Source organism: Stomoxys calcitrans, chromosome 2 (assembly GCF_963082655.1).
Source record: "Stomoxys calcitrans chromosome 2, idStoCalc2.1, whole genome shotgun sequence".
NCBI classification, from domain to species: Eukaryota; Metazoa; Arthropoda; class Insecta; order Diptera; family Muscidae; genus Stomoxys; species Stomoxys calcitrans.
In genome coordinates this window covers 24,795,339-24,817,081 of record NC_081553.1, presented here as the reverse complement: position 1 = coordinate 24,817,081, position 21,743 = coordinate 24,795,339, and the positions used below count along the sequence as shown (strand labels likewise).

The window sequence follows — 21,743 nt, the reverse complement described above, 5'->3', positions numbered from 1 at the left end:
GGTGGGGCCACTTCTCCCTGAATGCGTATATCGAATTCGTGCCATTGTAGCCTATGACGCTGAACGCGTTCGAATCCTGGCGAGAACATCGAACAAAGCGGTGTTCAACGCCTCTTAATGTTGGCGACATTTGCGAGCTACAATGCCATGCATGGTCATTTAAAAAATTTTCCCCAAAGAGGTGTCGCACTGCGGGACGTCGTTTGGACTCGGCTATAAAAATATAAAAAAAGTCCCTTATCATTGAGTTTAAACTTAAATCGGAAAGCACTCATTGAAGTGTGAGAATTTGCCCCTTCTCGGATCCTGGTGGTAATGTTCTTCCTTAGGATAATGTTCTCATTAGGGGAGGGATGGCACCTCAGACATTTCGACTCAAATATGGATATCAAATTCGTGCTGCAACGAATCCCTCAAATCCCGTTAAATATGAACCGTTTGGAGGGTGTTTTGGGGCTGGGGCGTCCAAAGGAAATGAAGTTCAGTTTAAAGGGGTGCTTTAGGGCGTACCCCAAAATACTTGGCTCCAAAATTGGATATCAAATTCGTTCTCTACTCTCAAATACCTTTCAATTGAGTTCCATATTGTTATAATAGGTCAAATATTGGGTTGCCCAAAAAGTAATTGTGGATTTTTTAAAAGAAAGTAAATGCATTTTTAATAAAACTTAGAATGAACTTTAATCAAATATACTTTTTTTACACTTTTTTCTAAAGCAAGCTTAAAGTAACAGCTGATAACTGACAGAAGAAAGAATGCAATTACAGAGTCACAAGCTGTGAAAAAATTTGTCAACGCCGACCATATGAAAAATCCGCAATTACTTTTTGGGCAACCCTATATATATATATTCAGTAAAGAGTCCGTTGTTTTTCAGACTAATGAACAACCGAACAAATCGGTTAAACATTTTTGGTAATCGCCAACATTTGTATCTCGATATATTTAAGTGATGCCATATTAGACAAAAAACTTGATAAATAACTTTAAAAAATCAAAAGAAATTATGCGTTGTTTTAAAAACAAAGCAAGAGTGGACTTTTGACTTAAAGAGTCCTTGATCTTTTTGCGCTTTGTGTGAAGAAAAGAATTGGGTATACAAATATATACTCAAAATGACAGGCAATCACGTCTTGCCTGGCAATAAGAGTGTATTTCCGATATCGATTTCATTTAATTATCGATTCTCTTGAGACTTTTTTAATATTATCGAATTGACAAGTGCATAATCGATTATTTTATAACAATCGAATTCGTTTTCCATTCGCTAGCAGGCGAATACGCATATATTTCTTCATAGTGGACTTAATTTAACGAAATACACACAAAACTAACGAAGTAACAACAATAAGAAAAATATATAGAAAAAATAATGTAAAACATAAGGATATCAAGAAATTAAAATCGAAAACAAACGTGGTCAAGTGTATCAATGAATTTCAGTAGACACAAAATAGTGAGTACGACGAATTGGCTGCCTTTTTCTCGACTGCATTTGCTAAAAAGAATCTTAAATATTTCTACAAACGGGAACACACAGGTACATGGAATACTAGCAGCAGCAGCAGCGAGGAGTCACAGCAAAGCACAGGTACACATACATAATTGTCCTCTTGTGGTAAAGTTTAAATACATTTTTAATTTTATTTTTTTTGACTTTTTGTGTGTGGCAAGCCCATTTGTTTGTGGTGGGGGGTCGGTCAAGCGGGGGCCATATACGCTGCAAGGGGCTGGGCGCAGCAGTTTTAAAGTGGTCGTGCACCAACCAACCACCATAATGGTGGAATCAGAATGTAATCAAATTTGTATTGTTTTATTATCGTGTGTCATCAATCACATTTAACCATGAGGGATTTGTTTATACACTGTGGCCAAAAGCAAAAATGTGACAAAAGTACACTTTCTTGTGAGATAAGAACACCTATTATCATATATTGTTGGCGAGCGGACTTTCTTAACCTGATTGCTGTTCGAGATGTTAGTTCCACAATACCAGGAAACACCCTTTGAAAATTGCCAAACTAATTTTGGGAAAATGTTTTGTTTTTTTTCTTCCATGGGGCATTACATGACGTTTATTTTTTAAACTTTTTTTTAGTTAATGGTGCTTGTTTTTCTTTTCCTTTTCTTTCTAGCTTAAATTAGAAAACTCAATTCCACAGCTCAACTCTAAGCAATAACAGCAAAGTAAAGTTCTGTTTGAAATATTAGCCTGAATCATCATCATCATCATAATCACCAACAACCTCCTAAAGTAAATAGTCATAGGGCAATGAATAACCTAAGCGCTAATGTTAGTGGTAATAATACAGCAGCCGGAGCCAATGATGATACAGCCGGCGGTGGTGGCAATGGTGCGGCGGGTGGCGATGCCGATGCCAATTCGAGAAGACAAGCAACACGTGTTTTCAAAAAGAGCTCCTCCAATGGCAAAATAACAGTTTATCTGGGCAAACGTGACTTTGTGGATCACAGTACCCATGTGGATCCCATTGATGGAGTGGTGTTCATAGATCCCGAATATGTTAAAGAACGCAAAGTGTTTGGCCAGGTATTGGCTGCATTTAGGTATGGCCGCGAAGATCTGGATGTTTTGGGTTTGACGTTTCGCAAGGACCTATATCTGGCCAATGAACAAATCTATCCACCGACACAAAATGAAAGACCATTGACCAGACTGCAGGAGAGGCTGATAAAAAAGCTGGGCCCAAATGCATATCCTTTTTACTTTGAAGTTCCTCCATATTGTCCGGCCTCGGTGTCTTTGCAGCCAGCACCTGGTGATACTGGCAAATCCTGTGGAGTGGACTATGAACTCAAAGCATTTGTAGGTAAGCTTAAGAAGAACAAAAAAAAACTCCTTCCCCTTCTCCCCTTTCATACATACTCTATAATTGCTTGATGTAAAAAAAGTTACCAATTTATTACTAATAGAATATTTTAGATATGATCAATCAAGGTCACTCAGACTGCAAAAAGTCATAAGATCACAATGGGGCAGGCAACAATGAAACAAAACAAAACAACAACAAAAAACCTTTAATTAATCAATCATCCACGCTCAGCGCCCCAAATGTATAAAAAAGGCACAAACAGCCTTACATACACATGCTTACATGCATACATAGTTGTTGTATGTGACACACATGCATTATGTGTGTGCTGTGTGTGTTGTGTGTCATCACCAACAGCTAACAGGCCGGCATGCGGCGGCAGTGGCCTCTAGCATCCATCCCATTCATCCATGTTTACCCTCTTCTCCAAAAAAAAAAAATGAACAACAATTCCAAGTACATGAATGATGCCGCCAACGTCGCGGCAGCGTCGCATACATGGCGAGTTCATAAACATACATAGTTTTGTCTGTTTGCTCGCTGTTTTCCACCTAAATTATGCGCTTACTCATGCCAAGTGACGATCGACAACCAACAGCCTAGCCCCTGCGCCCCTTTGGTACGCTTAAAAATAATCATACAAAAAAAGTGCAACAGTGTTGGTGTCGAGTTGACGCAGCTACTAAATTTATCATTATCGTAGTTTGGTGCTCCATTGCTGGGGCTGTTGATGGTGCTGCTGATACTGGTCTGCCGCCTGCTACTAGGCTGGCTACTACTTGTTCGCTTGTTGTTTAAATTCTTAATTGGTTTTCTCAATGAATTGTTTTTCTTCTTGATCTTTTTGGAATCCTCCAATTAACATCATGCGCACTACTATAAACTGGAGAAACCAGCAAGCAAGCCAAACAACAACAAACAGCAACAACAGCTATATCAGAATTACCCATAAAAGCAAACATTATTTATTTTTTGCTAATTTTATGGAATTTGCTTACGTCTACTGCTGCTGGTGCTACTGCTTCCATATAGCAGGGAGTGTTGTTGCTAGTTAATAAACAATTTTGCATATGCATATGTACATACATACATGCATACGTACGTACACTCCATCATTTGTACGTTCGTTCCTATGTCGAATGTGTGTAATCAAGAACAGTTTTAAATTGTTCCGTTTGTAGTACTACGTCACTGGCGCTTTTTTTTTTGTTTCCTCCTATCTCGTTGCTAGCGCTCGCAGTCAGTCAGTCACTTAGTCTATTAATATCCCAAGAGATTTGTATGACAAATTGATGGCATTTCTTTTCTTTAATACCTACTTTGCAATGAAACATAAGCCGCAACCGAAAGGGTTTCTGTTTTCCAATATCACATGTAAAATTACAGTATTCCATTAGCATATAGTTTTCCTGCCTTCAAATGCAAACAACAACAATGCAAACACACACCCACAATGCATAGGGACCATTTTTTGCGTTTGTGTTGTGTTGTGTTTTTGATATCATTGTTTATTTTATTGTTGGCAATCCCATCAACAATTTTATGCTAAATATTTTGCAATGATTGAGAACATGGCGGCTGCATTACATTGTGGTAGGGAAATTACGTTGACAACTAACAGCTATGATTGATTTCATCAAAAAACATTACCATACCAATGTTGTTCTAGCAAACAGCAACAACAACAGCAACAACAAAAAGTCAACAAACATGGATAGTAATAACAGTAATGTATCTATAGTAGGCTAAATGAAATATCAAGGATATTGAGGAGGCAAAATTTTGCCATAAAATCTAATGGTGTTGAATATGATTGTGTGTGACTTACATCTTTAGTTTTTTCCTACTAAATCCATTTCATGCTGTAGTGTATTAACAATTCGTTTTGACTTTCTTCGATTCGACTCTGTATAATTCATAGGAATTTTTGAATGTAAACAAAGTTTTTTGTTTATATTTTATTTACTCACATTCGCATTGATGGTGCTTTATTGTTCCTAAGAATTATTAGCAATTTTCAATGCAGATTGATGTGCAATCTAAATTAATGGAGGGGATTTCGTTCATATTTTCGTAAATTAAAACTAGAAAATAAATTGTAAATTAATGGTTTTGGGGTATAAACAGGCCACTGAAGGAAAATTGTATGGCAACCAAATTTTACACAGAAAAAACTATGGCATTGCTTGCTGAGCTCTAGCAGTAAAGGATCGTTTCCGCGGCCCAATAAATTACGTATAGTGTCCCTGAGTTGTCAACGTTGGAGACATGGAGTCGGTGGAGCATATCTGCCATCACTTTATCTGCCTTTCGACTCTTCAATACCGCCACCCAAGTCGAAGCTGCAACGACTGGGGAGGAAGGCAATGCAGACAAGATATGAGGTATTAATAAGGTGCGTTGCAAACTCTCACCACATTTCATGAGGTAGAGCCAACATTAAAGAGCAGGGCCAAGCCCTGGCCGAATTTTTGAATACTAACGAGTTAATATACACATTTATATTAGGTATTAAACGGCCAAGGGTTTTATAAAGGCGATTTTGTGGTACATATTACGGCCAAATGGCTAGTCGTATGTATAGTGAAAATTAAAAACAAGTAAAAGCGTGCTAAGCTCGGCCGGGCCGAATCTTACATACCCTCCACCATGGATCGCATTTGCCGAGTTCTTCTCCCGGCATCTCTTCTTAGGCAAAAAAGGATATAAGAAAAGATTTGCTCTGCTTTTATTATATTATAACATGTTGGAGACCTGTGTAAAATGTCAGCCAATTCGAGAGGCTCAAAAAGTCAAGACCCAAGATCGGTTTATATGGCAGCTATATGAAAACATGGACCGATTTGAACCATACTTGGCACAGTTGTTGGATATCAAAAACAACAAAACACGTCGTGCAAAATTTCATTCCAATCGGATAAGAATTGCGCACTCTAGAGGCTCAAGAAGTCAAGACCCAAGATCGGTTAATATGGCAGCTATATCAGGTTATGGATAAACACGTATGTTGATGGTCATGAGAGGATCCGTCTTACATAATTTCAGGCAAATCGGATAATAATTGCGACCTCTGAAGGCTCAAGAAGTCAAGATCCCAGATCGGTTTATATGCCAGCTATATCAGGTTATCGACCGATTTGAACCATTCTTGGCATAGTTGTTGGATATCATGACAAAACACGTCGTGCGAAATTTCATTCCAATCGGACAAGAATTGCGCACTATAGAGGCTATAGAAATCAAGACCCAAGATCGGTTAATATGGCAGCTATATTAGGTTATGGACTGATTTAAACTATACTTGGTACAGTTGTTGGATATCATGACAAAACACGTCGTGCGAAATTTCATTCCAATCGGATAAGAATTGCGCACTCTAGAGGCTCAAGAAGTCAAGACCCAAGATCGGTTTATATGGCAGCTATATCAAAACATGGACCGATTTGAACCATACTTGGCACAGTTGTTGGATATTATAACAAAACACGACGTGCAAAATTTCATTCCAATCGGATAAGAATTGCGCACTCTAGAGGCTCAAGAAGTCAAGACCCAAGATCGGTTTATATGGCAGCTATATCAAAACATCGACCGATATGGCCCATTTACAATACCAACCGACCTACACTAATAAGAAGTATTTGTGCAAAATTTCAAGCGGCTAGCTTTACTCCTTCGGAAGTTAGCGTGCTTTCGACAGACAGACGGACGGACAGACAGACGGACGGACAGACGGACGGACGGACAGACGGACGGACGGACATGGCTAGATCGACATAAAATGTCGCGACGATCAAGAACATATATATTTTATGGGGTCTCAGACGAATATTTCGAGTAGTTACAAACAATGACGAAATTAGTATACCCCCCATCTTATGGTGGAGGGTATAACTAGTAAAAGCGTGCTAAGTTCGGCCGGGCCGAATTTTGGGAATTCACCACCACCATGAATTCTGCTTAAAATTTATATAAAACTAGCCGAACCGGGCCCGCTCCGCTGCGCCTTCTTTAACTCTTTAATATCTTTTGAGGGTTGGGACACTTCGCCCAGAATGTGTATATCGAATTCGTGCCACTGTAGCCTATGTTTGCCTATAACGCTGAACGCCTGCCTTCAAATTCTGGCCATAACATCGGACAACATTTAGTACGGCAATATTTGCCATGCATGGCCATTTAAAAAATTCACCCCAAAGAGGTATCGCACTACGGCACGCCATTCGGGCTCGGCTATAAAAAAGTCCCATCTCATTGATTTTAAACTTGAATCGGAAAGCTTTCATTGATATGTGAGTAGTGTGCCCCTTCTCGGTTCCTGGGTAAATTTTTAATCCAATATCAAATATCTTTCTATTGAGTCTTATATTATCGTATTGGTAAATATTTCCGGTTTAGAGAGACATTAGGCCCTTAATATAACTATACGCTTCGTCCTCTACAGATTATATGAGCCCAATAATGGCATGATCTGTAAATAAATTCAGTTTGAGGGTGGATTTGTCTCCAGGGACATTGTCCCAAAAATGAGTATCAATTTCCCGAAAATCTATTAATTTAACTATCAAATAGCTTTTATATAATAGGGAGGTGTTTTCCGGTGGGGCAAACACATGGCTCTTCAATTGGATATCAAATTCGTTTTTTCTCTCAAGCACCTTTTGTTTGAGCTCTATATTGTCGTGATTGGTCTATGTACCCATTTGGCGGATTTTGGACGGCCTCCCAGGCACCCGACCCCAACAATAGAAGCCATGCTTTGTGTTGACTGTGAGAGTGTAAAAAAAATTTTCGAACTAATCGTATCACCAATCTCCGAGATCTGGTGTTTTTGAAAATTAGGGTAATTAGAAGTGCTTTTTAGGGGAGGGAATGCCACTCAGACAAATATGAATATCTTCATGCAGCACTCCCAAATCCATTTAATGTGAGCCCCATGGTCTGTAATATGAACTGTTTGGAGGGGTTTCGGGCTGGGGCGGCCAGCGGCACTTTGCACTGAAAATATATATGAAATTCGTTCTTTACTACCAAATAACGTTGATTTAAGCTCTATATTGCCATAATCGGAAATGAAGTTCAGTTTAGGGGGTGCTTTAGGGCGTACCCCCAAACACTTGGCTCCAAAATTGGATGTCAAATTCGTTTTCTTCTCTCAAATACCTTTCATTTGAGTCCCATATTGTCATAATGGGTCAATCAACCTATTTGACTTATTTTTGGAAGGAAAAGCGCCACCTAGACTTTCATTTGAGTCCCATATTGTCATAATGGGTCAATCAACCTATTTGACTTATTTTTGGAAGGAAAAGCGCCACCTAGACTTGAACACAAATGTTAATGTCATATTCGTAATCTACTCCTAAATACCTTACATTTGAGTCCCATATAGATATGGTCGGCTAATATGTCCATTTGGGGGTGGGGCGACCTCCTATTACTTGGACTTAATTTTTTATGCCATATTTGTAATCTACTATCGAATACTTTTCATTTGAAGCCCATATTGACATGAACGTCCAATATGTCTGTTTTGGGGGAATTTTGGGGTTGGGGCTACCCGAGGAGTACTTAGACCCAAATTTTAATACCATATTTGTATTTCATTTTCCAATTCCTTTCATTTGATACCCATATTGTCCCGATCGGTACACTTTTGATTTTGGGAAACGGGGGTGGGGTCCGCCCCCTTCCGAAATCAAGAAATTATAAAGCCTATTTCTCCTTCCTGACCATGTTCGCAATCTAGTCCCGAGGACCTTTCATTTGTCATTATCCTCTAAAAAACCTATTTTAGGGGGTTTTGGGGTTGGGCGGCCCCCAGTTACTTGGATCCAATTTTTAATATGAAATTCGTACTCTACTCCTTAATACATTTCATTTGATTCCCATATTCTCCCGAGCGGTCCACTTTTATTTTTGGGTGGTACTTTTGGGGCAAGGGGAAGGGTCCCTCCCCCTTCCGATATCAAAAAAGTATATAGCCTATGTTTCCTTCCAGACCAACCTGTGAAAATTTCAAGGTAATCGGATAAAATCTCGGCATGTAAGGGCTCAAGAAGTCAAATCGGGAGATCGGTTTAATTGGGAGCTTTATTAGGTTTTTGACCGATTTGAACCGTACTTGGCACAGTTGTTGGAAGCCATAACAGAACACTATATATACAAAATTTCTGCCAATCGGGATGAAAATTGAGTCTTGCCGGGGATTAGAAGTCAAATCTGGTGATCAGTTTATATGGGAGCTATATCAAGTTCTTAACCGATTTGGACCGTACTCGGCACATTTGTTGGATGTGATGACAGAATACTATGAGAAAAATTGGATGAACATTGAGGTTTCCAGGGGCTCAAGGAGTCAAATCGGGAGATCGGTTCATATAGGAGCTATATCAGATTATAGACCAATGTGGACCTTACTCGGCTCAGTTGTTGAAAGTCATAACGGAACACTATGTGCAAAATTTCTGCTAATTCGGATGAAAATTGAGGCTTCCAGGGGCTTAAGAAATCACGTCGGGCGATCAGTTTATATGACAGCTATATCAGGTTCTTAACTGATTTGGACCGTAATCGGTCCACAGTTGTTGGAAGTGATGACTGAATACTATGAGCAAAATTTCGGCCAAATCGGATGAACATTGAGGCAACCAGGGTCTCAAGAAGTCAAATCCGTAGAACGGTTTATATGGGAGCTATATCAGATTATAGACTAATGTGGATCTTACTCGGCTCAGTTGTTGGAAGTCATAACAGAATACGACATGCAAAATTTCATTCAGGCAGAAACTGTGGTCTCTAGGGGCTCAAAAATCAAATCAGGAAATCGGGTTATATGGGAGCTATGTCTAAATCTGAACCAATATGGCCCATTTGCAATCCCCAAAGACCTACATCAATATAAAGTATCTGTTCCCGGTTTCAATAGGCTAGCTTTATGAGTTCGACCGCTATTGTGGTTTCGACAGACGGACGGACATGGCTAGATCGACTCAGGATGTTGAGGCGATCATGAATATATATACCTTATGGAGTTCTAGATCAATATTTCGAGGTGTTACAAACGGAATGACTAGATTAGTATACCCCCATCATATGGTGGTGGGTATAAAAAAAGATAGCCACCCAGTGGGAAAAGGTAATCAATCGCGGCATGGGATAGCTGTGAGCACTACATAGGCTGGAACATTAAGGGTTTATTGCTGTCACCAAAAGCTTAGCTGCGAGCTACCGGACGCGTCTACAGGTTGCGGTTAGTGGAATGTCCCATACGGAGTAGTTGCAACGATAGTAGCAGATAATCAGCGGTATCGAGAGGAGAGTCTCAGCGAGAGGCCGGGCGGCACTGGCTCTTGCACAAATACTGAGTGCCTATGATGCTTGATATGACAAGATGGGCTATTGGCGCCTTTAAATAATCAATGGCCATCCTGTTGCCGCGGCGACGGATCCTTTGGACCGGAACGAGCTTGCTCACCTGCAGGTGCTTGACGAGGATCGCCACCTCAACATGAAAATGTGGCTACAACAACAACAATACCAAAAGGTTATCAATGGTATATGAGTAGGTTATCGATAGCCTTTAGAGCTTATTGATTCCAGAATACGTTATTCTTAACACGGGAGAAATCTTAGGAAAAGAATAAATTCTGTTTATATGTTCTAAGAAAGCATTATATATTGACAAATTTTTTCACAGCTTGTGACTCTGTAATTGCATTCTTTCTTCTGTCAGTTATCAGCTGTTACTTTTAGCTTGCTTTAGAAAAAAGTGTAAAAAAGTATATTTGATTAAAGTTCTTTCCAAGTTTTATTAAAAATGCATTTACTTTCTTTTAAAAAATCCGCAATTACTTTTTGGGCAACCCAATAAATGGTTTGCTTGCCTATATTTATACCCTACACCACTACTGTGGTACAGGGTATATACACCACTACTGTGGTACAGGGTATTATAACTTTGTGCATTTGTTTGTAACACCCAAAAGGAAGAGAGATAGATCCATTGATAGGTGAACCGATCGACTCAGAATCACTTTCTGATTCGATTTAGCTATGACCGTCTGTCTGTCCATGTTCATTAGTGTACAAACTACAATCGTCTTCAAATTTGGTACAAGCATGTTTCTAGGCCTAGAGACGAAGCCTATTGAAATTGGAAAAATGCGGTCCAGATTTAGATATAGCTCCCAAATATATGTTCGTCCGATTTTCAGTAATATTGCAATAAAATGGTAATTTGTTAACCGATTCTCTCGAAATTTGGCAGGAAGGATTTTTTATGACTTAACATCACTGGTGCATTTCATAGAAATCGGTTCAGATTTAGATATAGCTGCCATAAATGTATATCGCCAGATTTTCACCCCAAGAGCCATTTATTTTACAACACTTTCCTCGACGACTACCACTATATCTGAGCAGTTTGCTCGAAACCTGTTGAGATTTAGATATAGCTCCCATATATATGTTCGTCAGATTTTGGGTAATTTGTAATAATGTTGGCATTTGTTAACCGATTTATTACATTTTGAACATATTTGCTCGAATTGTTAAATAACCCATCTGAAAACATCCGCCAAGGATCATTCAAATAGGTTCAGAATTAGATTTAGCTTCCACTTTGTAAAGGGTTGTTGAAGCGTAGGTTAGGTTATGTTAGGTTGAAAAGAGGGTGCAGATATTAATCCGCCCCATGCCACTATGGACATACACCTAACACAGTAATCGGCTTGTTGTGCGTTCTAAAAAAACTAAAGAAACCTCTAAAAAGCAAATTTTAAGTTGGGAATTCCGTGCTACTTTCAAAATCCTTAATTGTTTTCAATACCAATCCCCTAAATTGGTTAATGTCTGGTATTGTGTCTCCATCTAAGTGCTGGTATCTGTTGGTCGCAAAAGCCGCGCAATGACAAAGAAAATGCTCCAATGTCTCATCATCTTCCCCGCATGCCCTACACTTGCTATCACTTGCGGCACCGATTTTACATAAGTACATCAATAGCTATACTGGCCTCCTTCTTGGTTCCTTTCAGTAATAGCTTCGGCTTCTCACGATCTGGATCCCCCCATAGGATTTTCGTCGTCCTACCTACCGTTTCGCTGTTCCACAATGCTGCATGCGCATTCGTCACCCACGCCCTTAACTCGGACTGCGTCGATCCGAAAGGTTTCGAGTTAACCAAGTTTATTGACGGCAGTCCTCTGGCCCTTTCATTTCCCCTTACTCCGTTATGGGCCGGCACCCAAACGATGCGGTTTTTGCCATCCTCAGAGAAGGCGTTAATCTCCTTCTTACACTGCAACTGTCTGTTCGTGACCTTACTACCGTCCTGGTTGTTATTGCCCTTTTGGCAATGTAACTGTCGGTAAAGATGGTCACACTCGACGTCCTTGTGTTAGCACCTCACCACTTCACGCATTCCGTGATCGCCCGGATCTCCGCCTACAGGACCGCATTATGGTCAGTCAGTCTAAAACAGATCTCAGTCTCTGGGTTCTCAATGTAAACCCTCATGTTCACTCTGTCCTCTAGCTTTAATCTTCCAGATGGCAATACTAGGTTTCCGTCAATCCAAGTCTGTGCCTCTGGCAGCAGTGCCTCGCACTCGACTTCAAGGTTCATCTCAGGTATCCGATCGGAAACCTCTTCCCTTCCTTCCAGATTTCGTATCGTCGCCTCGATTATACCCCGATGGTATGAGCTGCTCCCATCCTCAATCCATTCGACCATCGCCTTAAGTCTCATAGCCGCAGTGGCTGCCTCACACTTAATCTGTATGTCAATGGGTCGGATATCTGGAATAGTTTCCAGTGCCCTAGTGGGCGTGTTAAAGGGCAGGTGTGGGGTATTATAAAGTCGGCACCGCCCGACTTTTACCTTTCCTTACTGATTAAACAATGTAATTGGAACGAATTTTATAATAAATGTTTTTTAATACATTATTTATATATTTATTAAAATCATAGTAAATATGTTTAATAGGCCGGATTGATTTGTATGGATTAAAAAATTGATTTTGAATAAAATCGAAATCGCTATTATAACTTAGGAAAAGTTTGCTCTTTTAGAAGGCAAGAAACTATTCGGGGGACCGTCTTATATGGCACTTGCACCCAAATATGATTCAATTTAAAATCTATTTGGCATTGGAGTGAGGTCTCTAATACAAATCACTGCTAAAAATGTCAGCCAAATCAGGTTAAAGAACAGCCTTTTTTTAGCGAATGAAAAAAAGCAAAAAATTGACTTATTTAGACTAGACCATGTACCGATAACGTTTTATATGAATAATGATATTTTTATAATTCTTGCGTGTTTCGTTCTACACCACGCAAGGCAAACTAAATCATGTACATATATTTTTTGACGCGACAAGAAAGCAACAGCTGAAAACGGAATTCCAAATAAAAAAGAATTGCCACTCACTTAAAATAACATTCCGATATTCATTTGGTTATTAGACGTGTGTAATCAATGTTCAATTTTTATAGCCGACACCATAGGATGGGGGTATACTAATCTAGCCATTCCGTTTGTAACACCTCGAAATATTCATCTAAGACCCCATTAAATATATATATTCTTGACCGTCTTGACATTCTGATTCGATCTAGCCACTTCAGTCCGTCCGTCTGTCGAAATCACGATAGCGTTCGAACGCGTAAAGCACTTCAACGCGTAAAGATAGCCACATATACTTCTAATTGATATAGGTCGTTGGGGATTTCAAATGGGCCATATCGGTTCAGATTTGGATATAGCTCCCATATAAACCGATCTCCCTATTTGACTTCTTGAGCCCTTGGAAGCAGCAATTTTTGTCTGATTTGGCTGAAATTTTGCATGTCGTGTTCTGTTATGACTACTAACAACTATACTAAGTACAGTCTGAATCGGTTTATAACCTGATAGAGCTCCCACATAAACCGATCTTCCGAATTGATTTCTTGAGCCACGATTTTCGTCCGATTTGTAGAAATTTTGCACATAGTGTTCTGTGATGGCTTCAAATAACTGTGCCAAGTACGTTTTAAATCGGTTTATAACCTGATATAACTCCCATTTAAACCGATCTCCCGATTGATTTGACTTCTTAAGCCCCTGGAATCTACAATTTTGCAAATAGTGTTCTTTAATGATTACCGATAACTGTGTTCAGTATAATTCAAATCGGTTTATAACCTGATATAGCTCCCATATAAACCCATCTACCGATTTGACTTCTTGGGAAATTTCAAGCCGCTATTTTTGTCCGATTTGGCTGAAATGTTGCATGTAGTGTTTTGTTATGATATAAATAACTGTGCCAAGTACGGTCCGAATCGGCGAATAACCTAATATAACTCCCATATAAACCGATCTCATGATTTGATTTCTTGAGCCCTGACAGCCACAATTTTTGTCCGATTTGTCTGAAGTTTTGCATGCAGTGTTCTGTTACGACTTCAATAACTGTGCCAAATACGACCCAAATCAGTCTATAACTTTATATATTGGGTTGCCCAAAAAGTAATTGCGGATTTTTTAAAAGAAAGTAAATGCATTTTTAATAAAACTTAGAATGAACTTTAATCAAATATACTTTTTTTACACTTTTTTTCTAAAGCAAGCTAAAAGTAACAGCTGATAACTGACAGAAGAAAGAATGCAATTACAGAGTCACAAGCTGTGAAAAAATTTGTCAACGCCGACTATATGAAAAATCCGCAATTACTTTTTGGGCAACCCAATAGCTCCCATGTAAACCGGTCTCTCGATCATCCTTGTTCGGTTCCTAGAAGCTTTAATTTTTGCTGTTTTAACAGAAGTTTGCTATGCAGAATAAAATTATGCCATTCAACTAAATTTATTTTGTATAAATTTTTAACAGAATCCATGGTGGTGGGTTCCCATGATTCGGACCGGTCGAACTTAGCACGCTTTTATTTGTTGTCAAATGAAATTTCCCCTTTTTTCTTTGCGATATCTTATAAAATAGCAATCAAATAACGAATGATACAATATTATGTATTCCAAATGCAATACATTCGCCATTTGCCCACTCAAAGATTAGTATGGCAAAAAAACATTTAAAAAAGTCAGCAAAAGTGTGTTGGGATAACCAGTCAAATGCTTATAGCAAATTTGACTGGTTATCCCGTATCGCGATTTCAATTTCGACCAACAAATATCATTAGCGGGCGATATCAAATGGATCATGGTGCTGATTTGCGATTCGAGATAACCAGTCAAATGCTTCTTAGCAACAACACCCTTTTGCTGACTTTTAAATATGTTTGAATAGAAAGCATTAAACAATGGGCTTAGGCCAGACAATATCCTGCAATGGAATCTCAACAAGATTTTAAGACCGAAAAAAGAAAGCGCAAACAGACAAAGAAAAACAAGCTCTTACTTGTTTTTGTGTTTTTGTTTTGTGCTTAGTTCGGTCGGGCCGATTCTTATATGCCCTCCACCATGGATCGCATTTGGCGAGTTCTATGCGCGGTATCTCTTTTTAGGCAAACAAAGAATATTGAATAAGAACTGTTATGCTATTGGAGCTATATCAAGTTATAGTCCGATTCGGATCATAAATGAATGCTGAACATTGTAGAAGTCATTGTGTAATATTTCAGTTCATTCGGATAAGAATTGCGCCTTGTAGGGTCTCAAGAAGCAAAATCGGTAGATAGGTTTATATGGGAGCTGTTTGAAGCTATTGATCGATTCAGACCATATTAGGCACGTATGTTGAAGGTTATGAGAGAAGCCTGATGAGAATTGCGCCCTCTAGATGCTCAAGAAGTCAAGATCCCAGATCGGTTTATATGGCAGCTATATCAGGTTATGTACCGATTTGCACCATACCGAGCACAGTTGTTGGAAATTGCAAAATTTCAGCCAAATCGGATGGGAATTGAGCCCTCTAGAGGGTCAAGAAGTCAAGATCCAAGATCGGTTTATATAACAGCTATACCAGATTATGAACCCATTTGAATCAAATTTAACACTGTTGGAAGTGATACCAAAACACTACGTGCAAAATTTCAGTCAAATCGGACGAGAATTGCGCCCTCTAAAGGCTCAAGAAGTCAAAATACAAAATTCGGGCCGTATCTTTTATACCCTCCACCATGGATCGCATTTGTCAAGTTCTTTAAATGACTTTCGAATAGAAAAATACCAGTCATAGTGGCAAATCGAGTAATAATTGCGCCCTCCAAAAATTGTAAATTTTGCCCATGAACATTCCACTAAGGAAAAGGGGCAAACTGCAAAAAATTTTTTCTGATGGTCTCGCCAGGATTCGAACCCAGGCGTTTAGCGTCATAGGAGGACATGCTTACCACTGCGTCACAGTGTTCTCCGTGGACAATTACTGTTTCATTTTATTAACATTGATTAAGAATGTTTTTTATTTTGAAGATTTTATGAAATATATTCTCAAAAAATAAAAATAATAATGAAAAATATTTCTTTTTTAGGCGAACATATCGATGATAAACCGCACAAACGAAATTCCGTACGTCTTACAATACGCAAAGTAATGTACGCTCCGTCCAAAGTGGGCGAACAACCTTCCATTGAGGTTAGCAAAGAATTTATGATGAAACCAAATAAAATCAGCTTGGAAGCAAGTCTGGACAAGGAACTCTATCATCATGGCGAAAAGATTTCAATAAACGTTCACGTAGCGAATAACTCCAATCGAACTGTGAAAAAGATTAAAGTGTGTGTTAGGCAATTCGCCGATATTTGTCTGTTTTCAACGGCGCAATACAAATCTGTGGTAGCAGAAACCGAATCCGAGGATGGATGTCAGGTATTGCCGGGATTTACACTGTCGAAGGTATTCGAACTGTGTCCACTACTTGCCAACAACAAAGACAAGTGGGGTTTAGCCCTAGACGGTCAATTGAAACACGAAGACACAAATCTAGCATCCAGTACACTCATAACAAATCCAGCACAACGTGAAAGTCTTGGCATCATTGTCCACTATAAGGTGAAAGTGAAATTGCTGATAAGTGGTCCACTAATGGGTGGTGATTTGGTAGCCGAATTGCCATTCACATTAATGCATCCAAAGCCGGAGGAAGAGGAGAATCCTCTACTCAGCGATAAGTCGCCGCGTCAGAGTATACGTGGTGGCGATGCCCAGCTAGTGCTGGTGGGTGAGGATGCCACATCCAATAATAATACGGCCGGTGGCATGCAAGAGGTGCCGACCACCAATTTGATACAACTCGACGATGATGATGCCCAAGACGATGACATTATATTTGAAGATTTTGCCCGTCTTCGATTAAAAGGCGCCGAAACGGAGGCCTAAACAATGTAAAATGTCCATATGCCATATGCCATTTAGTAAAGATTACGTGTATTATCATAGATTACATAAATACATACATATAATTCCACCACTACCACTACCCCCAAAAACATACTTTGTTGCAATCAACTAATGATTTTTACCACATACAAAATTTGGTGTTAGGACTACTACTACTACTACTACAACTAGATGAAGTGTGAATTATATATTTATATATATCTGCATACATACATACATACACATAGGAACAAATCAGATCATGGAACGAATGTTTTAGCTACATACATAAATGTTTTTTTTTTGTTTCGTTAATCTATAAGCTAGATAAAGAAAACGCAAAAGGAGAGAAGAAGAGAAGCAAACACAACACACACACACACACACACACACACCCAAAAATGATGAAAAAGTTGAAAAAGAAAAGTAACCATAAACTCCCAGCATTCGATGTCGCTGTCGATGTATGTTGATATTAACCGACCGACCTTAGTAGTATGCTGATGTACGTATGTCACATTAAACAATTCAATTCAACTCAATTCAAAAATACTTTCACTAATTAATTGTAACTTGTACTATATGTCAACATGTTCACATGCGCCCCTTGTCCTAGAGTTTAAGCTATATATATACATAAATTATGATTTTTCCTAATCATTGCTTACTATTACCCTCCTCCCCCCCAGTCTCCCACGAACACAAAATCCCACCTTACCCCAGTTTTTGTTGTCTCTTCGTAATGCTATATATAAATATAATATACCTATACCTATACATATTATACATATATACATTATATACATATTTATATAAATGAAAGAAAGATTGAAAGAAACCCCAGAGACAAAATATTTGCCGCTTTACGCCGCTGTATATTATTCTATGTATTGTACATTACCAATCACCGATGATTTTGTTTTTGTTTGTTATCTATGCAAATGGGTATGCATAAACATGCCTACTATCACACACACACACACGCACACAAACACAGCCCCCCTACAATTAAACACAAACAGACAGAAAGCACAAAAAAAACCCCTTTGAACGCCGGACGTTTATCAATCAGAAGAAGGTCGATTGGGCTGGCTTCAGAGAGTATACCAATCGCCGCTTCAGTGAACTGCCACCACCCCTAGGATGTGCTAGAATTGCCGAGAGGAAATTCCCACTCGCTGTATACCAGCCGGTCGAATAACCCAAGTGCGACCCAATTTCCCGGCGCAGGCAATGGTACTCGCAGACGAGCGAGATGGGATTCGACGCAGACGAGCGAGATGGGATTCGTTGTATGGACCCCACTAAGCCTAGAATCAGCGAGCTGAATCTGAAAATAAACAGGGTAGTTAATGAACATATTGGGTTGTCCAAAAAGTAATTGCGGATTTTTTAAAAGAAAGTAAATGCATTTTTAATAAAACTTAGAATGAACTTTAATCAAATATACCTTTTTTACACTTTTTTTCTAAAGCAAGCTAAAAGTAACAGCTGATAACTGACAGAAGAAAGAATGCAATTACAGAGTCACAAGCTGTGAAAAAATTTGTCAACGCCGACTATATGAAAAATCCGCAATTACTTTTTGGGCAACCCAATAGGTGGAATTTGTGGCCGAAACAATTAGAGCAATGTAACTTAGGCACCGGCTTAGGCAAGCTGTGGTCTACTGCTAAGTAATTTTCGAACCCCGGTAGATGGGATGACAGGACCTCAGTTACTTTTGGCGACGTAACCGTGACTGATCCGAAGAGATGCGCCAGGTTGCAAATGCAAATTGTGCCCATGAACATTCCACTTAGGAACAGGGGCAAACTTCTCACATATCAATGAGTGCAGTCCGTTTCAAGTTTAAGCTCAATGATAAGGGGCCTCCTTTTTAAAGCCGAGTCTGAACGGAGTGCCACAGTGCGACACCTCTTTGGAGAGAAGTTTTGCAAGGCATAGTACCTCACAAATGTTGCCAGAATTAGGAGGGGAAAACCACCGCTGAAAAAAAAAAATTTCTGATAGTCTCACCAGGATTCGATGGTCTTGCCAGGATTCGAACCCAGGCGTTCAGCGTCATAGGCGGACATGCTAATCTCTGCGCTACGGTGGCCTCCAGCCTGTTCAATCGTCAATTTATTGTGCATCCCGAGAGTGACAGGGCAAGGAGGAGAGTCATTCGCGGTATCCGTGGTCTCCAAGCCGATGGACAGCCATCACAATTTACCGTGGGCGAAGTAACAAATGTCATGCGTGGCGCGAAATCATCCAAGGCGTTGGGCCCCGACGGACACTAATGCTGGATTTGCCTGGAGTTGAGTACCTTACTACTGGCCTCAAACTGTCTTTGAACGCTCTTATAGTTCCCGATGTCTGGAAAATGGGCAGAGTGATGCCGCTACTGAAGCCTGGAAAGGTCCCGAGTTTGGGGGAGTCATACAGATCGATCTTCCTTCTCTCACCAGTAGCAAAGACGCTTGAGGCATTACTCCTACCTAGCCTCGTAGGAGAATTTCCATTCGCCGAGCATCAACATGGATTTCGCCAAGCAATTTGAGGACATCGCCAACAGGTTCCTCCAGCCAGGCCTGAAACGATGGGTCGCGAATTATCTGTGTGGTCGCCAGTCAGGCGTTGGGCCACGAAGGAATCTCTACACTGATCTCCCTTCTTTCACCAGTAGCAAAGGCGTTTGAGGCATTGCTCCTCCCGAGCCTCGTAGAAGAATTTCCATTCGCCGAGCATCAACATGTGTGGCATTGTGGCACTGGACCTATCGAAGGCATTCGACACGATCAGCCATGCCAAACTATTTGAGGACATTGCCAACACGTCTGGTTTGAACCAGACCTGAAACGCTAAGTTAGGAATTATCTGTGTGGTCGCCAGTCATTTGTGGAATTTAGGGATAAGAAGTCAAAGCACCGTAGAGTGAAACGGGGAGTTTTCCAAGGCGGGGTAATATCTCCGGCATTGTTTAACCTTTACCTATCCTCCATTCCACCCCTCCAAATGGCATAGAGATCGTATCATATGCAGACGATTGTACGATCATGGTCTTAGGCCCCCCACCCATTGTTGACATCTGCGATAAGTTGAACGTCTATCTCAACGAACTAAATCTGAAGATATCTGCCACCAAATCTTCAGCCACATTGTTAACTACAAATACGCGCGAGGTGAACACCGAGCTGACTGTGATGGTCGATGGGAAAATAATTCCGAACATCAAGTGTCCCAAAATATTTGGCGTCACATTTGACAGCTCTTGCACATTCTCCCCATATGACACAGCAATTTGCGATAAAGTCAAACAAGGTCCTCATGTCACTTGCCGGCAGCACTTGGGGTGCAGCCAAAGAAAACTTGTTGACCACGGTTAAAGCAATTGGCCGGTCTGTGGTAAATTATGCATCGCCAGTGTGGTCCGTCAGCTTTGTGACAGGTGCAATAATATTAAGGTCTGTCAGAACGCCGCCCTCCGAATTGCGAAGGGCTGTCTCCTCAGTTGTCATGTGGAGGAGATAAGGAGTGCGAAGACATGCTGTCTAAGCAATACCTTTTGGGTTGTTATAGCAGTGATTATCCAAATCATCACTTTGTGGCGGTGGATACCCAGAAGCCTTAAGGTAGATCTACATGATCTATTGTAGAACGTGAGAGAGAGAGAGAACCTCTGGATCAAGCGTCATATCAAGCAGTTCTAGACAACATTCATGCAGACGAGGTAGCAGATGTCCTTGGGCAAAGACCGCCTCCCATTGCACCTGAAGAAATTGACCTCCCCCGGCAAACCAGAGTAGTTCTGGCTCAATTACGTTTCGGCAGATGCAGTGGCCACCGTAGCGCAGAGGTTAGCATGTCCGCCTATGACGCTAAACGCATGGGTTCGAATCCTGGTGAGACCATCAAACAAATTTTTCAGCGGTGGTTTTCCCCTCCTAATGCTGGCAATATTTGTGAGGTACTATGCCATGTAAAACTTCTCTTCAAAGAGGTGTCGCACTGCGTCACGCCGTTCGGACTCGACTATTAAAAGCTGAGCTTAAACTTGAATCGAACTTCACTCATTGATATGTGAGAAGTTTGCCCCTGTTCCTTAGTGGAATGTTCATGGGCAAAATTAGCATTTGCATTTGCAGATGCAGCCGCCTTCACTCCTACTCCAGATTGTAACCAGGGACCACGTGATACACTACTTTACTTTACTTTAATTGGCTATGACAGAATATTTGTTCCACTAGCCGAACGTAGAATAGCGTTCCAAGCGCCTTGATCTTCTGCGCTCATTCTAAAATCTCTGACACCAAGTTTTGAGGTGTCTGACCCACAACTTGATCTTTCCATCGGGCTTTTGGTCTTCTCGGTTTGCGTGTACCACCGTGTTTGCCTTCAAAAGCCTTCTTTGCTGGAGCTTCTTCATCCATTCTGACAACATGACCTAGCCAACGCAGCCATGGTATTTTGATGCCACACGATACACTTCACCGGTTTAACTGCCCAGCCAGACCCACTCGACTCAGACTCAGATCCCTGTGGACGCACCCCATCTTTGTGGCAGAATCAAGCAGACGAAAGATAGAACACAACAAACTGCTACAA

At 40.3% G+C, this 21,743-nt stretch overlaps 1 protein-coding gene across 1 annotated transcript; it reads left to right on the top strand.

The window, feature by feature from the left end:
• The first annotated feature begins 1,262 nt into the window (after positions 1–1,262).
• Positions 1,263–18,598, top strand: LOC106088418 (beta-arrestin-1). The gene is made up of 4 exons (XM_013253932.2): positions 1,263–1,457; positions 1,542–1,592; positions 2,137–2,832; positions 16,306–18,598. Exons 3-4 carry the CDS (start codon positions 2,274–2,276, stop codon positions 17,151–17,153), a joined length of 1,407 nt encoding a protein of 468 aa, XP_013109386.1. The 5' UTR covers positions 1,263–1,457; positions 1,542–1,592; positions 2,137–2,273; the 3' UTR covers positions 17,154–18,598.
• Positions 18,599–21,743: the final 3,145 nt, after the last annotated feature.

Coding starts and splice junctions, on each gene's coding strand:
- LOC106088418 (XM_013253932.2), top strand. CDS start 2,274: ATGAATAACCTAAGCGCTAATGTTAGTGGTAATAATACAGCAGCCGGA. Junction 2,833..16,305: donor TGAACTCAAAGCATTTGTAG/GTAAGCTTAAGA, acceptor TTTCTTTTTTAG/GCGAACATATCGATGATAAA.